The 17533-nt window shown below is 41.3% G+C and overlaps 1 protein-coding gene across 1 annotated transcript in view; it reads right to left on the minus strand.

Annotated features, from left to right (window-relative positions):
- Positions 1-6285: 6285 nt before the first annotated feature.
- Positions 6286-17533, minus strand: part of ngfra (nerve growth factor receptor a (TNFR superfamily, member 16)) — a 41759-nt gene continuing 30511 nt past the window's right edge. The window contains exons 5-6 of the mRNA XM_010874191.3: positions 17308-17522; positions 6286-10733 (exon numbers count right to left, since the gene is read on the minus strand). Of these exons, the coding sequence (XP_010872493.1) occupies positions 10687-10733; positions 17308-17522 (262 nt within the window). The 3' untranslated portion in view covers positions 6286-10686. The remainder of the gene's footprint in view (positions 10734-17307; positions 17523-17533) is intronic.

A 17533-nucleotide genomic window follows, 5' to 3' on the forward strand; every position in this document is an offset into this window, starting at 1 on the left:
TTTGAGTGTATAACAGCACAGAGGTGACAGTACATTTTACTACACAGTCTCCCAATTTTAGGGTACCAAAAGTATTTGTACAGGCTGCTTCTTATCAGGCCATTGTGTTTCTTTGTAGTCTTGATTCTTGGCTTTGCATATGTGGTCTGTTGCTGGTGCAGATACATTGTATGTCAGAATAAATCAATCTGAGGCAAAGTCAAATCATAAGGCTTTACAATATTAAGAAAAAGTACTAGGTCAGCAACTGCAAAAAACGTGGTAGACCAAACGTCTTTCATCATAATGAAGAGAAAAAACAGAACTGTCTCCAGGAGATATAAGAATCAAATAATTGTATTGCCAAGTAAGTTTCACAACAAACTAGGAATTTGTTCTGGGCCCGGTTTCCCAAAGCACGTTTGTAAGATGCACGTAAGTGCCTCGTTATTTTATCAGTGCGTTTCCCGAAAGCATCATTACTTAAGTGGCATGTAATAACGCTCATTAATTAACGAGTGCTCTGGACCACTCGTTAGTCCATTGTAACAGGCACTTCACTGTTTTTGTGAAATAGCACTTCACTCAATGCAAGGAGTGATCACAAACAGTTAATATTAAGGCAATAGAACAACTATCAAAACAGTTTTAATTTAGACCAGTTTAGACAAATGATATACAGTGGGTAGAACAAGTATTTGATACACTGCCGATTTTGCAGGTTTTCCCACTTACAAAGCATGTAGAAGTCTGTCATTTTTATCATAGGTACTCTTCAACTGTGAGTGACGGAATCTAAAACAAAAATCCAGAAAATCACATTGTATGATTTTTAAGTAATTAATAAGCATTTTATTGCATGACATAAGTATTTGATACATCAGAAAAGCAGAACTTAATATTTGATCATACGTTTCCTGTAGTTCTTGACCAGGTTTGCACACACTGAAGCAAGGATTTTGGCCCACTGCTCCATACAGACCTTCTCCAGATCCTTCAGGTTTCAGTGGGCAATATGGACTTTCAGCTCCCTCCAAAGATTTTCTATTGGGTTCAGGTCTGAGGACTGGCTAGGCCACTCCAGGACCTTGAGATGCTTCTTACGGAGCCACTCCTTAGTTGCCCCGGCTGTGTGTTTTGGGTCGTTGTCATGCTCGAAGACATAGCCACGACCCATCTTCAGTGCTCTCACTGAGGGAAGGAGGTTGTTGGCCAAGATCTCGCGATACATGTCCCCATCCATCCTCCCCTCAATACGGTGCAGTTGTCCTGTCCCCTTTGCAGAAAAGCATCCCCAAGGAATGATGTTTCCACCTCCATGCTTCATGGTAGGGATGGTGTTCTTGGGGTTGTACTCATCCTTCTTCTTTCTCCAAACACGGCGAGTGGAGTTCAGACCAAAAAGCTCTATTTTTGTCTCATCAGACCACATTTTTGTCTCATCTCCCATTCCTCCTCTGGATCATCCAGATGGTCATTGGGAAACTTCAGACGGGCCTGGACATGCGCTGGCTTGAGCAGGGAGACATGGCGTGCACTGCAGGATTTTAATCCATGACGGCGTAGTGTGTTACTAATGGTTTTCTTTGAGACTGTGGTCCCAGCTCTCTTCAGGTCATTGATCAGGTCCTGCCGTGTAGTTCTTGGCTGATCCCTCACCTTCCTCATGATCATTGATGCCCCAAGAGGTGAGATGGAGCCCCAGACCAAGGGAGATTGACCGTCATCTTGAACTTCTTCCATTTTCTAATTATTGCGCCAACAGTTGTTGCCTTCTCACCAAGCTGCTTGCCTATTGTCCTGTAGCCCATCCTAGCCTTGTGCAGGTCTACAATTTTATCCCTGATGTCCTTACACAGCTCTCTGGTCTTGGCCATTGTGGAAAGGTTGGAGTCTGTTTGATTGAGTGTGTGAACAGGTGTCTTTTATACAGATAATGAGTTCAAACAGGTGCAGTTAATACAGGTAATGAGTGGAGAACAGGAGGGCTTCTTAAAGAAAAACTAACAGGTCTGTGAGAGCCGGAATTCTTACTGGTTGGTATGTGATAAAATACTTATGTCATGCAATAAAATGCTAATTAATTATTTAAAAATCATACAATGTGATTTTCTAGATTTTAGATCCTGTCTCACAGTTGAAGTGTACCTATGATAAAAATTACAGACCTCTACATGCTTTGTAAGTAGGAAAACCTGCTAAATCGTCAGAGTATCAAATACTTGTTCTCCCCACTGTAATAAGTGCGTGAGTGGATGTGAATTTAATGCAATTGTCAACTGAGGATAAAGGAAAACTTTTAGAAAAAGTGTCCAAAATGAACGTTCACGAGTCTGAAACCCTGCATCGTTGACTACTAGTAGGCTACTAGCTTTATGCTTTATATTATCAGTCAACCAATCATGTATTGATAGCTGTAACATACTGTATATTCAATATAGTTACCGGAGGAACTGATATTTTATGTCGTGATCGATTTCCGGATATATGATTTTGATTGGCTGAAGTCCAACCCATTGGTTGGATATAATGTTTCTTCCACCTTAAATTTCACTACTTCTTCGAGTTTTACATGTTCCTACTGATGCCTAAGTAGTAGAATTCATCGCCAGCTATATCATATTCTTCTGATATGTAATCAAGCTCCATTGAAATGCGATACGATATATTTAAAAACGTATTCATGGCCTAATTCCATTCCAAACGTCCGTAACGTAGCACTCACGCACTTTATAAAGAGCGTCGTAGGTGAAGGATTGGGAAACAGGGATAAATCCATCGTAACAAAGTCCATCATATGGCTACGTGCCACGTTATCCGGAAACTGGTTTGTTAGTGCAGCCATTTTGTACGAAAGAAATAAAACAATAAGAGTAGTGGACTGAGCATAAAAACAGTAGCATTAATAAGGCATAGATCTGTCAGCCACTACCATCCAAAACATCACCATCCAAATTACAAAGAGAGGTCCTTAAGGTGCTAAAACTCTAGTAGGCCTCAAAAACAGGAAGGCTGAAAATGTACCAGACCCTAACACTAACCCTAAAAAAAAAGGCTTGATGAGAACAGATGAGAAAATTCTGACGTACCAGAGTGGTGTAAAGAGAAAAGTGGAGAAAAAAAGGAAATGGGATGCTGACATGTAAAACATGGAGGAGGGAGGGGTGTTCTGTTTTGGGCCTGTATGACTGCCACTGAAACTGGCTCGCTTGTCTTCATTGATGATGTAAGGGATGATTGCAGTAGCTAGATTATTTCTGAAGTATGCAGAAATATATTTTCAGCAGACTGCAGGAAAATTTATCCCAACCAGACTGCTAAAGCTATGTTTTTCAAGATCTACTGTAAAGAGAAATGGTCAACTTTCCAAGTCAATCACCCAATCTGAATTCAGTTGAGATGAAAAGTCTGAAGGCCAATAAGCCCCAAACAAGCAGGACCTGAAGATGCTTACAGTACAGGCCTTGCAGAGCATCAACAGGTAAGTTACCCAGCATATGGTGATGTGCGTCGCAAACTTTAGGCAATCATCACATGTGACCAAATACTAAACATGACTACCTATGGTAGATATTGCTAATCTGTCCAAATACTTTTGGTCCAGTATGATGAGGGGAATTTGTGCCTCAATTTGTAAATGGCTCATCCGAAATCAAAAGAAATACCCCTAAATTAAAACTGACCATCGGCACTCTAACCCCATAAAAAAAGAAAATCTGCACTGTCTAAATATTGCCAGGTGAGTGGGCGTGTTGAGGGGGCAAGTCATTTACAGGGTCAAAGGCTCACAGCTGTTTTCCATTCCAGGGAGGGGCGGGTCACCCTCACTCTTCTCCCTTCTTCTCACAAGGCAGGGTGACGTGGTGGTCCCTCTCCACCTGTGTGGGAGTGCGGAAGGATGATGCATGGGTGGGGTTGTTTGATTTACATGAGTTAAGTGCTGTGTCATTTCTAACTAGCCCGTAGACTAGTGGAGACACGTTGGATACAAGTATGATCAGTATGATCCCGCCAGAGTCTTGTAAACAAACACCTGAGGAAACACAGTAAAGCACACTAGCAGGAATACAAACACAGCTGATGATGTTCTCTCTTGGTAGTATAGAAGTGTTCCCACACCTCCCAAGTTGTAGTTTACGGTAGGACAGAGATGAAAGACAATAACCTGCTCGGCAGCTGTGTTTGGGTTGACTATTGGCCGCACAAGTTTTCTGGCCTGAGTGCCTTAATCTTTAGGTCTGCACCTTTGTTGTCTTCTATCCGGCAACATTTAGACTTCTGAAGGTCAGTGTTTGCTTCATACTGTCTTCATTTTAATGACATCATCCATATTAATGCTTCTTTTTTTGCCCATATCTCCACATCCAATTTACGCTTGCTTTTTCTTTTTTTTGTCTTTAACAAGGTCCCTGTTCTTCACAATTTCAGCTGACTCATGTTCTTGATTAATCTCGAGGTAGGAAAAAAGACGTTCAGCATTTCATTAGCGCCTCCATTTGAGCATTCCGGCTAATCAAATTAAACTATGTAGCGTATCTAGCTCCCATCTTGTTGGGGTTTGCAGGTTTGGGATTCAGCCTTCAATCCCGCTTGCCCCCGCGAAAACCAATTTCTAGCAGACCTTTCCATGTTACATGGTTATAAGCAAAACATGGCTGTAGGAAAGTGTTCCAGACTATGCGAAACAACCAGACGGCCTGTCTGTATTCTGCAGAGATCCAATGACTGTTTTGAAAAAGAACAGGCGTGGTGGTGAATGAATGTGTAAGCTTACTAAAGTTGAAAACATCCTTGTTGAAATGTCGAATAGTAAAAAGGAGTCTGATGCTACCAGACTCCTTTTTACTATTAACTAATGCTCAGACTCTGTCAATATTAACTAATGCTTAGACTCTATTATTTTTTACTAATGCTCAGACTGTGTTACTATTAACTAATGCTCAGACTCTGTTACTATTAACTAATGCTCAGACTCTGTCACTATTAACTAATTCTCAGATTCTGTTACTATTAACTAATGCTCAGACTCTGTCACTATTAACTAATGCTCAGACTATGTCACTATTAACTAATGCTCAGACTCTGTCACTATTAACTAATGCTCAGACTATGTCACTATTAACTAATGCTCAGACTCTGTTACTATTAACTAATGCTCAGACTCTGTCACTATTAACTAATGCTCAGACTCTGTTACTATTAACTAATGCTCAGACTCTGTTACTATTAACTAATGCTCAGACTCTGTTACTATTAACTAATGCTCAGACTCTGTCACTATTAACTAATGCTCAGACTCTGTTACTATTAACTAATGCTCAGACTCTGTTACTATTAACTAATGCTCAGACTCTGTTACTATTAACTAATGCTCAGACTCTGTCACTATTAACTAATGCTCAGACTCTGTTATTATTAACTAATGCTCAGACTCTGTCACTATTAACTAATGCTCAGACTCTGTTACTATGAACTAATGCTCAGACTCTGTTACTATTAACTAATGCTCAGACTCTGTCACTATTAACTAATGCTCAGACTCTGTTATTATTAACTAATGCTCAGACTCTGTCACTATTAACTAATGCTCTGTTACTTTTTACTAAGGCACAATCTAAACATCCTCACTCTCCCACATGATACACCTTCGGGAAATACAGCCAACATTTCTATTCTGTTGGCCCCTATGTTTTTTATAGGTATATTTTTTACATTTATTTATTTATTTTCTAACGATTTTGTTTCACTGCCATTATTGGTTTAATTGGGATCAACCTTGTGTATCCTGTTCATATGACAAATAGAACATAGGGATGCCCCACATGGTCCTGCTTTCAACCGTAGTGTGTCAAAGGTCACATGCACCATCCTTTATGGTTTTAACATTTTAATTGAATTAGCTTGAGGCCTTTTTTATAAATACTTTAGGGGAACCCGTTGGGGGCTTTTATTTATAAACCACAAGCCACTCTGTCATTGAGATACAAAGTCAAGAAGACTACACTCAGAACGGCTCTTAAAATATCAGTTCCAGGTGAGGTTGGGGAGAGTTGATAGTGTGTGCTGTCCATCACTGCAATTCTTAAAACATGTCTGTGAGAGCCGAGTGATCCACACTGGCATACTTAGAATGACATATGTGAAAAAGCCTTTTTCTGTGTATTAATGCATAGAAAAATTTACAATACACAGAACAATGCATTTCTTAACTCAACAACACTTTGTTCACAGTATTAAATGTACAATATGTACATTTCAGCATTGAGGACAAATACATTGACAAAGTTGCAGTTATACTTGTTTTTTGTTTCAATTAGCTTTGCTTTATTTTAATTTTATAGTGTATGTCTTATAACAACTCTAAGAAATTCACATTTACACAATGCATTTTACATTAGTAGGTAAGTACAGTTAACATTCAACTTTCTGGGGAGACTGGGTCTTTCTGTAAGGATTTTACCATAGAGAATCACAGTGAATCCACCAACTATGTACATGATGTGTCCACAACCTCTGAACAAACTGAACATGTACAAATATACTGGTCAAGCTCACCCCATATTGCCAATTTTACACTGCAGACAGAGCACATTTTGGTGGGTAAAATAGAGCCACAGCAGATGGCATGTACCTGGATGATGTTATACTTATTTCAACTGCATTAGCAGTATGTACTTCCTGAAAACCTCATTAACACTCAAATGATCAAACAGAGACCATACAAAGATAAAAAAAAAAACATAGATTAGAACATAATGTCAATAACAACAATAACAATAAACAACACAACGGCAAACATCATGACCTGACGCTGCAACACTGCAAAACTGATCTGAGCACATATCTAAAGACGTTACACATTTCTCAACTTCTTAAACACGTCAAGGCATTTGGGATTTCAATGATGCAACACAGTGTTTAGATTGTAAACACCAGCACATTTATATTCCCTCTAAAAATTATTTTAAACAAGGCTTAGGTTCAACACACTCAACACTGGCTGGGAGTATTGCCATATTTGCATATTTACCAGCATGCTTTTTGATCACACATCACGGTGTTTTTGGGATAAACATGGTTTTATACTTCAGTAACTTATTTTCATCAACACTACACCTAATCACTGCCTATGTGAATGTATTTTATTTGGGAATATATGTATGATTGTATATTACACATGTCAAAATGTTTTTAGAGATCCTACTTGTATTAACATTGTGGTCTGCTTCTGGCTAATGAGCAGCATCAGACAAATATGGTGGTTTCTGAAGTGATTAGTCATTCCTTTCCTAATCTAGCCAGAGTTAGGATATCACCAATAAGTTGCATTCAACATGACTGCTGTGATGATCTTAGCAAGCAAGTCTACTTTAAACCATTTAAACTGGAACATCCATTTCAGTGGCAGGTGCCATACAAGCCCTTAACAACTGGACAAGTTAAGATTTGTTTTCATTTTCTTTGTATGTGATCAAATCCAATCACATTTGTTACATGCTTCCAAGAGCAGACTAACAGAGAAATGCTTGCTTAATTTGAGTCTACAGCTGTTGTCACTGAAGCATATGACAAATAAAATGTAATTCAATTTTAATGAAATTAACATATTTCATTTGAATTAATTCATGTGTATAAGGAAACATAGATATATGAAACAAATTCTAAAAATCAACCTGCAACAAAGCATGCCGGGATTATGTAAATAAGGCCACTCCCATGTATTTTTTAAATGCATTCTAAACAGGAATATGGCAAAGTAAACACTTATGTGTAATATCTGAATGCTCAGGAGATAAAGGTGTGCTGCATGGAAACTGAATGGAAACAGATCATTATAATAAAAGTCTGTGTTTAACGTGTGAACACATATTTGGCATATCTAAATGCCTAATGTTTAGTTTATAATGTGTCTCATGTTTCATGGTTTTACGGTGCAGGCACTTGTATAGCACACTCTATGAATATGCTCATCACTTGTAGTAAGTGCTAAAACAAGAAATTCTTTACAAAGAATATTGATAAAAAAAGAGAATAATAACCCTAACAGAAACAATACAAACCAATATATAAAACATACAAAAATTAAAAAGCAGAAATCAACTCAAGCATTTAATGTTTTGCATATTTATGTATTCAGCTTTACATTCTTATATTGTCTTTCTTTACTGTACCTGCATGTGAAGGAACAACATCAGTTCGAGTCCAACTATAGATTCACTATTGACCCCTCCATTTCGAATGTGAAACGGCACAGTGTTACATTGAGGCAGCCAGTGACAGCGAAAGGTTGAGTTATTCACCTGTCATTGTTAACATTACCTCATGTCAGTGGGTGGTATTATCCTGCTTTCTGGTCCGACTACTATGGTAGAGCTGTATGAATCACAGCGCTGTCAATACGAAATGCTGTGTGTCACGCCACTGGATATGACCGAGGCAGAGGGGGGCCTCCAGGGGAAATATACTGCCGGGTTTATTGGTGTTTTCTATTCAGTGATATGGAACACATTTAAGCCTCCAAAACTCACAACGCTTGTGAGGAACTGAACCATCTCTGATATGTCACAGTCTCTCACAGGCACTCTGTCTGTCTTTCTCTCATGCACACACACACGCACACACAAAGGTATCTCTAGATGTTTCCTTTGCTATCGGCTTACGTCTAAATTCAAGCGTCAAGGTCCCCACAGTGGAGGGAGCCTTAATGATCATGTCCCACAGAGGCAAAGCAGTACAGTAAAAGTAAGCCTAAGCTGCATTCCCTACATCTAATTCCTACCGCATGTTCAGTATGCTGAGTGCCATTACAGATAGATACAAAAAGGGGTCCCTGGTGAGTTGAGGCCATACTTACAGTACATCACATACAGTATACATGTGGTCAGGGAGAGCTGGCCCAGGGGCGTACACGTGCTTTAGATCACCGCGGCGACACAGTCAAACGGCGCCGCTCGTGCAGACAGATCAGGAGTGGGTCATGGTAATGTCACGCGGTTGCCACTTTAAAAGCGTTCCGTACGTCTCCGCTGTGCCACGGAAGAGTCCTTGTGGGACCGGCTGACTGAGTGAAGCTGAATGAGCCTGCTGAAACCCTGAGGTAATTACTACCTGGCTGTCAGGAAAGTCTCCATGATGGAGGTCGTGTTCACACCGTGCCTCCAGCTTACTGTACTACAGCCGACGCATTAGGACCACTGCACACTCTTTAGTTTGTGTGTGTTTCTGTGAGTCGGAAGTCTCTGAGGAGTGTTGCATGTTTCCACTCACATTAGGTTAATGTGTGATTGAGGAGTGCCTTGGGCATACCCTACCACACAGTATATTTAGAGCTCTGGATATCATTTCTAGCAAACTATCGGCAGGCTCCGCTGGAACAAGCTCTAAAGCTGATACTGCAGAGTCTCTCTCTGATGACGTCACGGTTCTATTTATGGCAGTCGGAAGACTGCGCGTCTTTACGATGTGTTCAATGAGTCAGTGATTTTCAGTCGTCTCAGGGTGCTTCTCGTATTGCATACTACAGCTCCTTGGGCTACGGGGCTGTCCTGCTGAGTAAGCTTTGCGGAGCCTTGAGGGAGATGCTGATCCACCTCAAATGCACACGAGAGAAACATCTACACTGTTACATTGAAAACATCAATCTTCCAACGGCATCCTGGATGTCCATGTTGGATGAAGAGAAAGGGTCAAAATGTATCTGAAGTTGGAGGATGGATGGTGTATCAAGCCGCAGTGACAGAACGATGATTAGCCCGGCGATTTTCAGTCACCTCCACAGCCAGTGACAACTGGAGAAGGTAGCAACAGTTTAGCAACAACACAAACATCCCGGTCCCTATATACGTTGGTCTGTGGTCAGTTCTACAAGGACAGGAGGAACAGGAATGATGAGTGATTAACAGTTCCCTCAGAGAGCAGTGTTGAAGGGATAACAATGGATCCCTGAATATGGGAACTGGCTGCTGCTGAGGTCTGGGGAGACTTTCTGGAGGTGCAACTGAGGCGCTGAGCATCGTCCGGAGGCCACACTACGATAGGTACCAATGGAGAGATGCCATGAGGACATTCTAAGAGAGAGAGAGAGCGCAGATGGAAACAGAGGGGACCAAGAATGCTTCTGCCTTTGAACAAACATTCGGTGAGGGATGAGTGAGAGATGGGTGGTAGATGAATAACAAGCTCAGCAAGAAGTCAAAGTTGGCAGTGAACTTATGGGGACAGAAGAGTTAATTCCCTAATGAGGTAACCAACTAAAACACATTTCATCCGAATAAAACTGATCAGTCAACACCAGCTGACAGGACACAGGGATCAGGACACACAGGGATTTCATGGATTGTGGGCGGTGTTGATTTCCGCAACATTGAAGACTTGAGTCCGAGGGTTTGCTTTAGGGTTAATAACGGTGGAGGATTATCGTGTCAAAGACACACTGGCAATGTCAGGTTCTGTGTCGGGATATGGCGTCCTCCCCTGATGCGCCGGTCTGTTTAATAAAAGTCATCGGGGCAAGAGGAGAGTCCAGCAGCGGTGCACACACTCAGTGACAGGGGCTGATAATGTCCACCATGTCCTTGTCGTGTCCAAGCAACTAACTCAGCAAGTACACCTCGAATTCCAATCCCACCCCCAGGTTTCCATGTCAACCCTATGATCAGCTCACTCCTCCACCCCTTCCATCTTCCTGTCAGCGGCTTCTCCTCTTCCTCAGACCTGGGGCAAAGGTGAGTCAGGACCCTCATCCACCCTCACCACTGCAAGAGAGAGAGACAGAAACAGAGAACGTTCATATATGGTCAGTGGCGAAGCATGCAGCTGTTCTCCGATGGCATGAAGCGACAGGTTGGTAGTCGCCAGTGATCTGTGATCACGTGTCCCCTCTGACACACTCTTACACCCTCTTTCCTGTCGGGGGCCCTATGAGACCCCCCCCCCCCCCCCCCCCCAGCAACTGTTTCACTGAACTCATTACTGCAGTCGGAGCGGAAGACAAATGCCCCCTTTTCCCACAAGCACTCAACCAGTTGTCAATTGAGGGGCGCTATGGAAACGCTTCCGGAATGCAGAGGCGATTTTAGAGGAGCTCCTAGTTCACTGGTTGTTTTCTTGTCTTGATCAATGCAACCCTGTGCCAACCAGAATGTACAAGAGATCTCTAATTCTAAAGGTTCACTAGAGGGGCTTTTTGTATCTACCACTCTATGACATCATCGGGCTTATTAGAGTGTTTGTGGTACACAGAGGCGGAGCGCAGGGAAGGCAGCTACAGTCCGTCTTCTGTCCTTCACACATTACAGATTTGTTCAGAAAACCTCTGCCCATTTGTTCCATTGAGGCCAATATTAGCCTGATCATTTTCATTTAGCATGTCATAGAGAAAGTCATACAAAAGAAGTTATACAGCCCATCTGGCCAGAAATGCTCTGCTAAAACAATCTTTCTTTGCGCTGGCTCTCCTTAAGCTCTCCTTATTTGTATTAATTCCCTCCAGAGCCCACCACGCTCTGTGATGTTCCCTTCCTGTTTAAACAGCCGTCCCACAGGTGTCACAAACACTGCTGAGAGACATTAAGCAGTCCTGCTGAATGCATCATTTTGTCTGTCCATGATTCTGCCCTTCTTCAGGATCTTGTTGGTTCATGCAGCCCTCCTTGACTGCAAATTAAAACACCTTGCAGACTGAGATGGAAATTAGCTGTGAACAGGCAATCAACTGCTCTACTCTTACACCCATTTACGAAATACACCCATTTATGGGGTCATTCTCTACAGGGGTCTATTATCGAGGTCCGGACTGCAAAGCTTTCTGGAGTCACCCCTTCTGCATTGCACCAAAGATTTTGAGAACTATCCCAATATCACAAGACCACACACTGTGTTTTTTTCCCAATAGAAGGCTAGTGAAGCGAAGTGGAAACCTAGGGAGAAGATGAGCATCATTGTTGCATTATTCAAGAGTTTAACATGGTTTGATTGCATTATTCATCAGTGTAATATGTTTTAGATGAAAAACTGCTTGCATTGCTGAAAGGTTTGTAGCTTACCCATATTGGCTAGTTTAGAGGCTACTGTGATATTTACCATAAATTTGAGCTGCAAACCAAAAATTTCTTATTGCCAACTACGAAGGGTTCGGCGAGGAAGTAATGTGAATGGAAACTTTGATATTAGGTTTTTGCATATTTACATTTTATGCACATTTAAATTGCATAAGAATGTCTCTAACAAATGTGAAAAACGGAGACATTCTAAGGATCTAATGCTGCCCTAGGGTTTCCTGTACAGCCTTGACCAGCCCCAATCAATTGCCACAACTAATACCCACAGTCAATCAACTGGCAGTGATGTCATAGCCTCTGGCACCTTGGGCACTGATGCTAAAATAAAGTATAGGAACTTTGTTTATGACTGTCTTACCTTAGTTGAATGTATTGACTGTATCACTCTCGGAGAAAACATCTACTAAACTACAAAGTGTAGAATGCTTCTGCAACTTATCGGTCACACTGTACATCAGTCTTCCTTTTTATAACAAAGTCAATTCTCAGACTTAGTTTCTTAAACACTATTATCTTAATGTTGCGCCCATCAATAAATTATGTTAAATGTATTCATGATAATGGATCAGCATTTATATAGACCTTTTCATTCACAAAGAGCTTCCACTAGCTCTAAAGCTCTTGCTATCTACCTCATCCTTATTCTCTAACTGCTTCTTCAACTTAAACTATTAGGCTAGCATTCTCTAATACTACCAACTCTCCAAACAAGCTAGCATTGCACCACACTAGCAACTCTTTAAACTCTTTAAAGTACTAGACTAGCTGATTTTTAACCACGCTAGCATTGTACAGCACTAACAGTAGCCCACTAACCCCTGGACAAAAAGACTAACAGTTGCTAAGACTCTCGTTCCTCTAGAGGATGGGGTCGGATGGCTGGAGATTTAAAATTGTTTTTCCATTAAGTTACTACTATTTAGAACTGTATAGAATAGTTAACGACACAGAACAGAACATCCAGCTTAAGGGCCAGTGAGATTCGGTAAACGAGAATACCCCCTGCACAGGACTGGTCAAATCCATAACAGCCCTACGGGATCAACTGCTATAATGGACGCCATCTGGCGGAGGCATAGACAAGAACCAAACTGGGGTAAGCGGAGGACAATATCTGACCACCCTGCACATGGAAACATATGAGTATTTCTCCACCCAGTGCAGTTTGAAACCCAGGAATAGAATGTACTATTGAGTCAAACCACTTAGTTCAGCCAGGAATTGTACCTTATTGATGTAACTCATTGATCCTTTTTGGAAAGGTGTGAGGTTACAAGGACTGAAAACTTTTAGGCTACAGCTTTGAAGTGAAATAGGTAGTATAGGTAAGTATAGGTAAATTGCCACAGAAAAGCATGCCTCCTTCAGATCAATGAATATGACCCAATCACTGTGAAGCAGAGACTCTGAAGAGTGAGCATAACAGCAGGTCTCGAATGGAACCTCATGTCCAGCCTCTTTTTGGGGACCAGGAAGTACCAACCGCACTAGCCATTCCTGGACCTCTGACATGGAACAACTGGAGCTGCCTGTTTCTATAGGAGAGAATATATTCTGAGGACAGGTGCCACAGCTTTGGGGAAATATGACCTATATATGTTTTGAAGGTATTGGGGATTCACCACGAATTGAGGTTCGTAACCCAATGTCACTGCCTCATCCTATAAACGGCTTGTGCACTCCATTGGTCACAACAAGCAGCTGCGTTGGGAGAGCGTGTTCAGAAGTGGACGCGATAAGAGCATGCACCTCATAGTGTTGTACCAAATTGTTTCCTGATGTCCTGGGGACCAACATTTACACTGAGGTCTATCTGGTGGGATCTCCGCCACTACAGAGGATACAAACTAAACAAACTGTACAGAATAAACGGATCTGTGGTTGATTTGTGGTGATAATGTTTTACTGCTCCTACTCGTCAAAACCAACAGTGTGGTGGTCTTAAGGCTCAAGTTGATTATAACCACCACAATGTTGTTGTAGTCAACTCTCTCTAGACAGGCTGTCTGGCAAAAACCATCCATATCTCAGTGGCTATGTAGCTAGAAAACATATCTACACAGTAGTGGGAATGTCAATATGATTAGGTGAAAGACTTATATAATTGTAAAATCCCTTAAACTGCCCTATCAGTATACTGTACTATGCTCAACTAGGTAAACACCCTGTTTACCAGGTTGTCGTGGCAACGCAAGTATGAAGCAGGGAGACAGTAAGTGTGAAGTTCAAAGGAGTGACCAAAATGTATACATAGCTATTATGTTACAACTCTGTTTCTGGATTTGATAGTCAGACCACTTAGAAGTTGAATCATGATCTTTAACGATTTTAACAATAATTAAGTAATTTTGAACCACAAATAAAACATAGGCTTACAGAAAATTTATATTAGTTTTATCATTTGTGTTTAAGGAGCGGATTACCCCTTTAATAGATTTATTAATAGTTTTATTTACTCCAGGGTGAAAGTAGGCCTCAGAGGGAAAAAGACAGATATCTTTTCAAAAGATTCCCCAGATTGTACTGGTGTAGCGCTGCCTTAATATAGATCTCATTCTTTTCTCCTTTTGGAGGTCTTATACCAAGGCAGTGACGCAGAAATGGGAGCTATGTGATGACTATAAAATGGCTATGGGCTTTTCTGTCATATGTGTGAAATATGGTTCACTTGAAAAGGAAACACTTATGATTTTATGGATTAGTTGTACCTGTCATCACCCCCTTGGGTGTTTAAAATTTTAACAAGTCCACATTAGCAATGGAGGAGCAGCACCTACAGTATGTGTTCTGTATTATATTTAATGGCTTCCGTACCAGCAGGCAGCGCTAATGCTAATGAGCAACCATTAAACACTGTTGTTGGATCTGGCTTTTAACAGGCATAGGTATCAGGCCAGGAACAAGCATCCCTGAGGAAACAAGTTATCCTGAGGAAACATCTGCCTTTGTAAGGCGTGGCTTATGCTTTATGTGCATGGGTATCTCACACGCACTGGGTTAGCCAAAACAGCAAACGTGGGCGACATTGTGTCCGATCCAGGGTCCACCATATCAAGTGATGGTGCCATGGGTTTACTCAAGACTCATGAGCATAGTTATTGAATTATTCCCTGAACTACTTTATATCGACTTCATAACTTCTGTTATGTGTCTATGACTGCATAGAGAGACATGGTGAGTCACTGGGCTTGTAGGGCCCAGAGGCTCATGCTCATCACTTAGGAGGTCACTGGGGGGCTGTAGTCTTCACTCTGAAGGGGGGGCAGGGGGGGGCAGATAGCTAGAGACACATGGACATGTTGAAATAGATCAAGAAAAACTGAAAGTGAGAGGAGTGAGTAGCGGATGGTTCCCCTCAGTGTGAGTGTTTGTCTGTGCCACACGTATTTGTGAACAGAAAGCTCTTTAGAGAGACCACTTCACATCCCTGAAGCTCTGGCTTTTGTTTGGTTCTTTTAAGATTTCTGTCCTCATTCATGACCATTCACCATGAATTTCCCACAATGCACTCCTGCATTTTTTTTTCTGGGTGGCAGTGGTGTTTTTCCCAAGGACCACCCTGTTCTGTCTTTCTCCGTCTCTCTTTCACCAACATATAGAAGGCTGGGTTACATTGGCCTCGTGGTAAATATTGGTAAGCCACAGATATCAGATGTATATTGTGTATACTGTCCTTCATTATTTGTTATCCTAGAATATTAATAGTAATTTGGTGACATTTCTAAGTTATTCATGGTATCTATACTTAACAGAATAATAAAATAAACTTAGCGTTTACAAAACACACTAATTAGATAATTAGTTATTAGTTATTAGTGATTTGATAATTGGTAGTTTTTCTGAAATAGTATAGAATTAAGGTGTACTGAATTATATAATACCACAAATAACTCAAGAGGAGCAAACTATTATTATTATTATTACATGAGGTGCCAGCAATCAAGATAACATCCTCAAAAACGGCAATGCGTTTTCATAACATACGATACTGTATTTGTTATAGACCTGCATTTTTTGTTGAAGTCAATCCTGTTAAGCAGATGACATCCCTACAACAAACACATGGGGGCATTAATAGGTCAGATTATATGGTAAACAAATATGATACTCTACAGAATAAGTAAGGGGGATGGAAGGTCGCAAGTAGCGGTGGCATGTAGCCTAGGGGTTAGCGTATCAGACCGGGAGCGCATGTGTTCCAGTATTACAGATGGGTATAGATGTACAGGTCATGTGTTCCTGTATTACTGATGGGTATAGATGTAAAGCGTATTTGTTTCATTATTACAGATGGGTATAGATGTACAGCGTATGTGTTCCAGTATTACAGATGGGTATAGATGTACAGCGTATGTATTCCAGTATTACTGATGGGTATAGATGTAAAGCGTATGTGTTCCACTATTACAGATGGGTATAGATGTACAGCGTCTGTGATCCAGTATTACAGACGGGTATAGATGTACAGGTCATGTGTTCCTGTATTACTGATGGGTATAGATGTAAATTGTATTTGTTTCATTATTGCAGATGGGTATAGATGTACAGCATATGTGTTCCAGTATTACAGATGGGTATAGATGTACAGCGTATGTATTCCAGTATTACAGATGGGTATAAATGTACAGCGTATGTGTTCCAGTATTACAGACGGGTATAGATGTACAGCGTATGTGTTCCAGTATAACAGATGGGTATAGATGTACAGGTCATGTGTTCCACTATTACAGATGGGTATATATGTACAGGTCATGTGTTCCAGTATTACAGATGGGTATTATAGAGGTACAGTGCATGTATTCCAGTATTACAGATGGGTATAGATGTACAGCGTATGTGTTCCAGTATTACAGACGGGTATCGATGTACAGCGTATGTGTTCCAGTATTACAGATGGGTATAGATGTACAGGTCATGTATTCCAGTATTACAGATGGGTATAGATGTACAGCGCATGTGTTCCAGTATTATAGATGGGTATAGATGTACAGGTCATGTGTTCCACTATTACAGATGGGTATATAGATGTACAGCGCATGTGTTCCAGTATTACAGATGGGTATATAGATGTACAGGTCATGTGTTTCAGTATTACAGATGGGTATAGATGTACAGTGCATGTATTCCAGTATTACAGATGGGTATAGATGTACAGGTCATGTATTCCAGTATTACAGACGGGTATAGATGTACAGGTCATGTGTTCCAGTATTACAGACAGGTATAGATGTACAGCGAGTACTGTATGGAACATTTCATGGTAGCTCACCAATCTGTTCCTGTCCATAGGGGTGGGCTGGTTGTTGTAGTGGCTGGGTCTGGACCTGGGCTTGTGCTGCATGCTGCTGCTCTTGGAGACTCTGGCTGTCCACAGAGATGCCGCTGTCGCTGTGGAGCTTCTCCCCCTCCGGCGTCACCGTCTGGTTGGCTGCTGCGGCTTGGCGGTTGTTAGCCGGCTGTTTATTCTGCTTACAGCTGTTCCACCTGGAAAGGCG

Source organism: Esox lucius, chromosome 11 (genome assembly GCF_011004845.1).
Source record: "Esox lucius isolate fEsoLuc1 chromosome 11, fEsoLuc1.pri, whole genome shotgun sequence".
Lineage (NCBI taxonomy): Eukaryota > Metazoa > Chordata > Actinopteri > Esociformes > Esocidae > Esox > Esox lucius.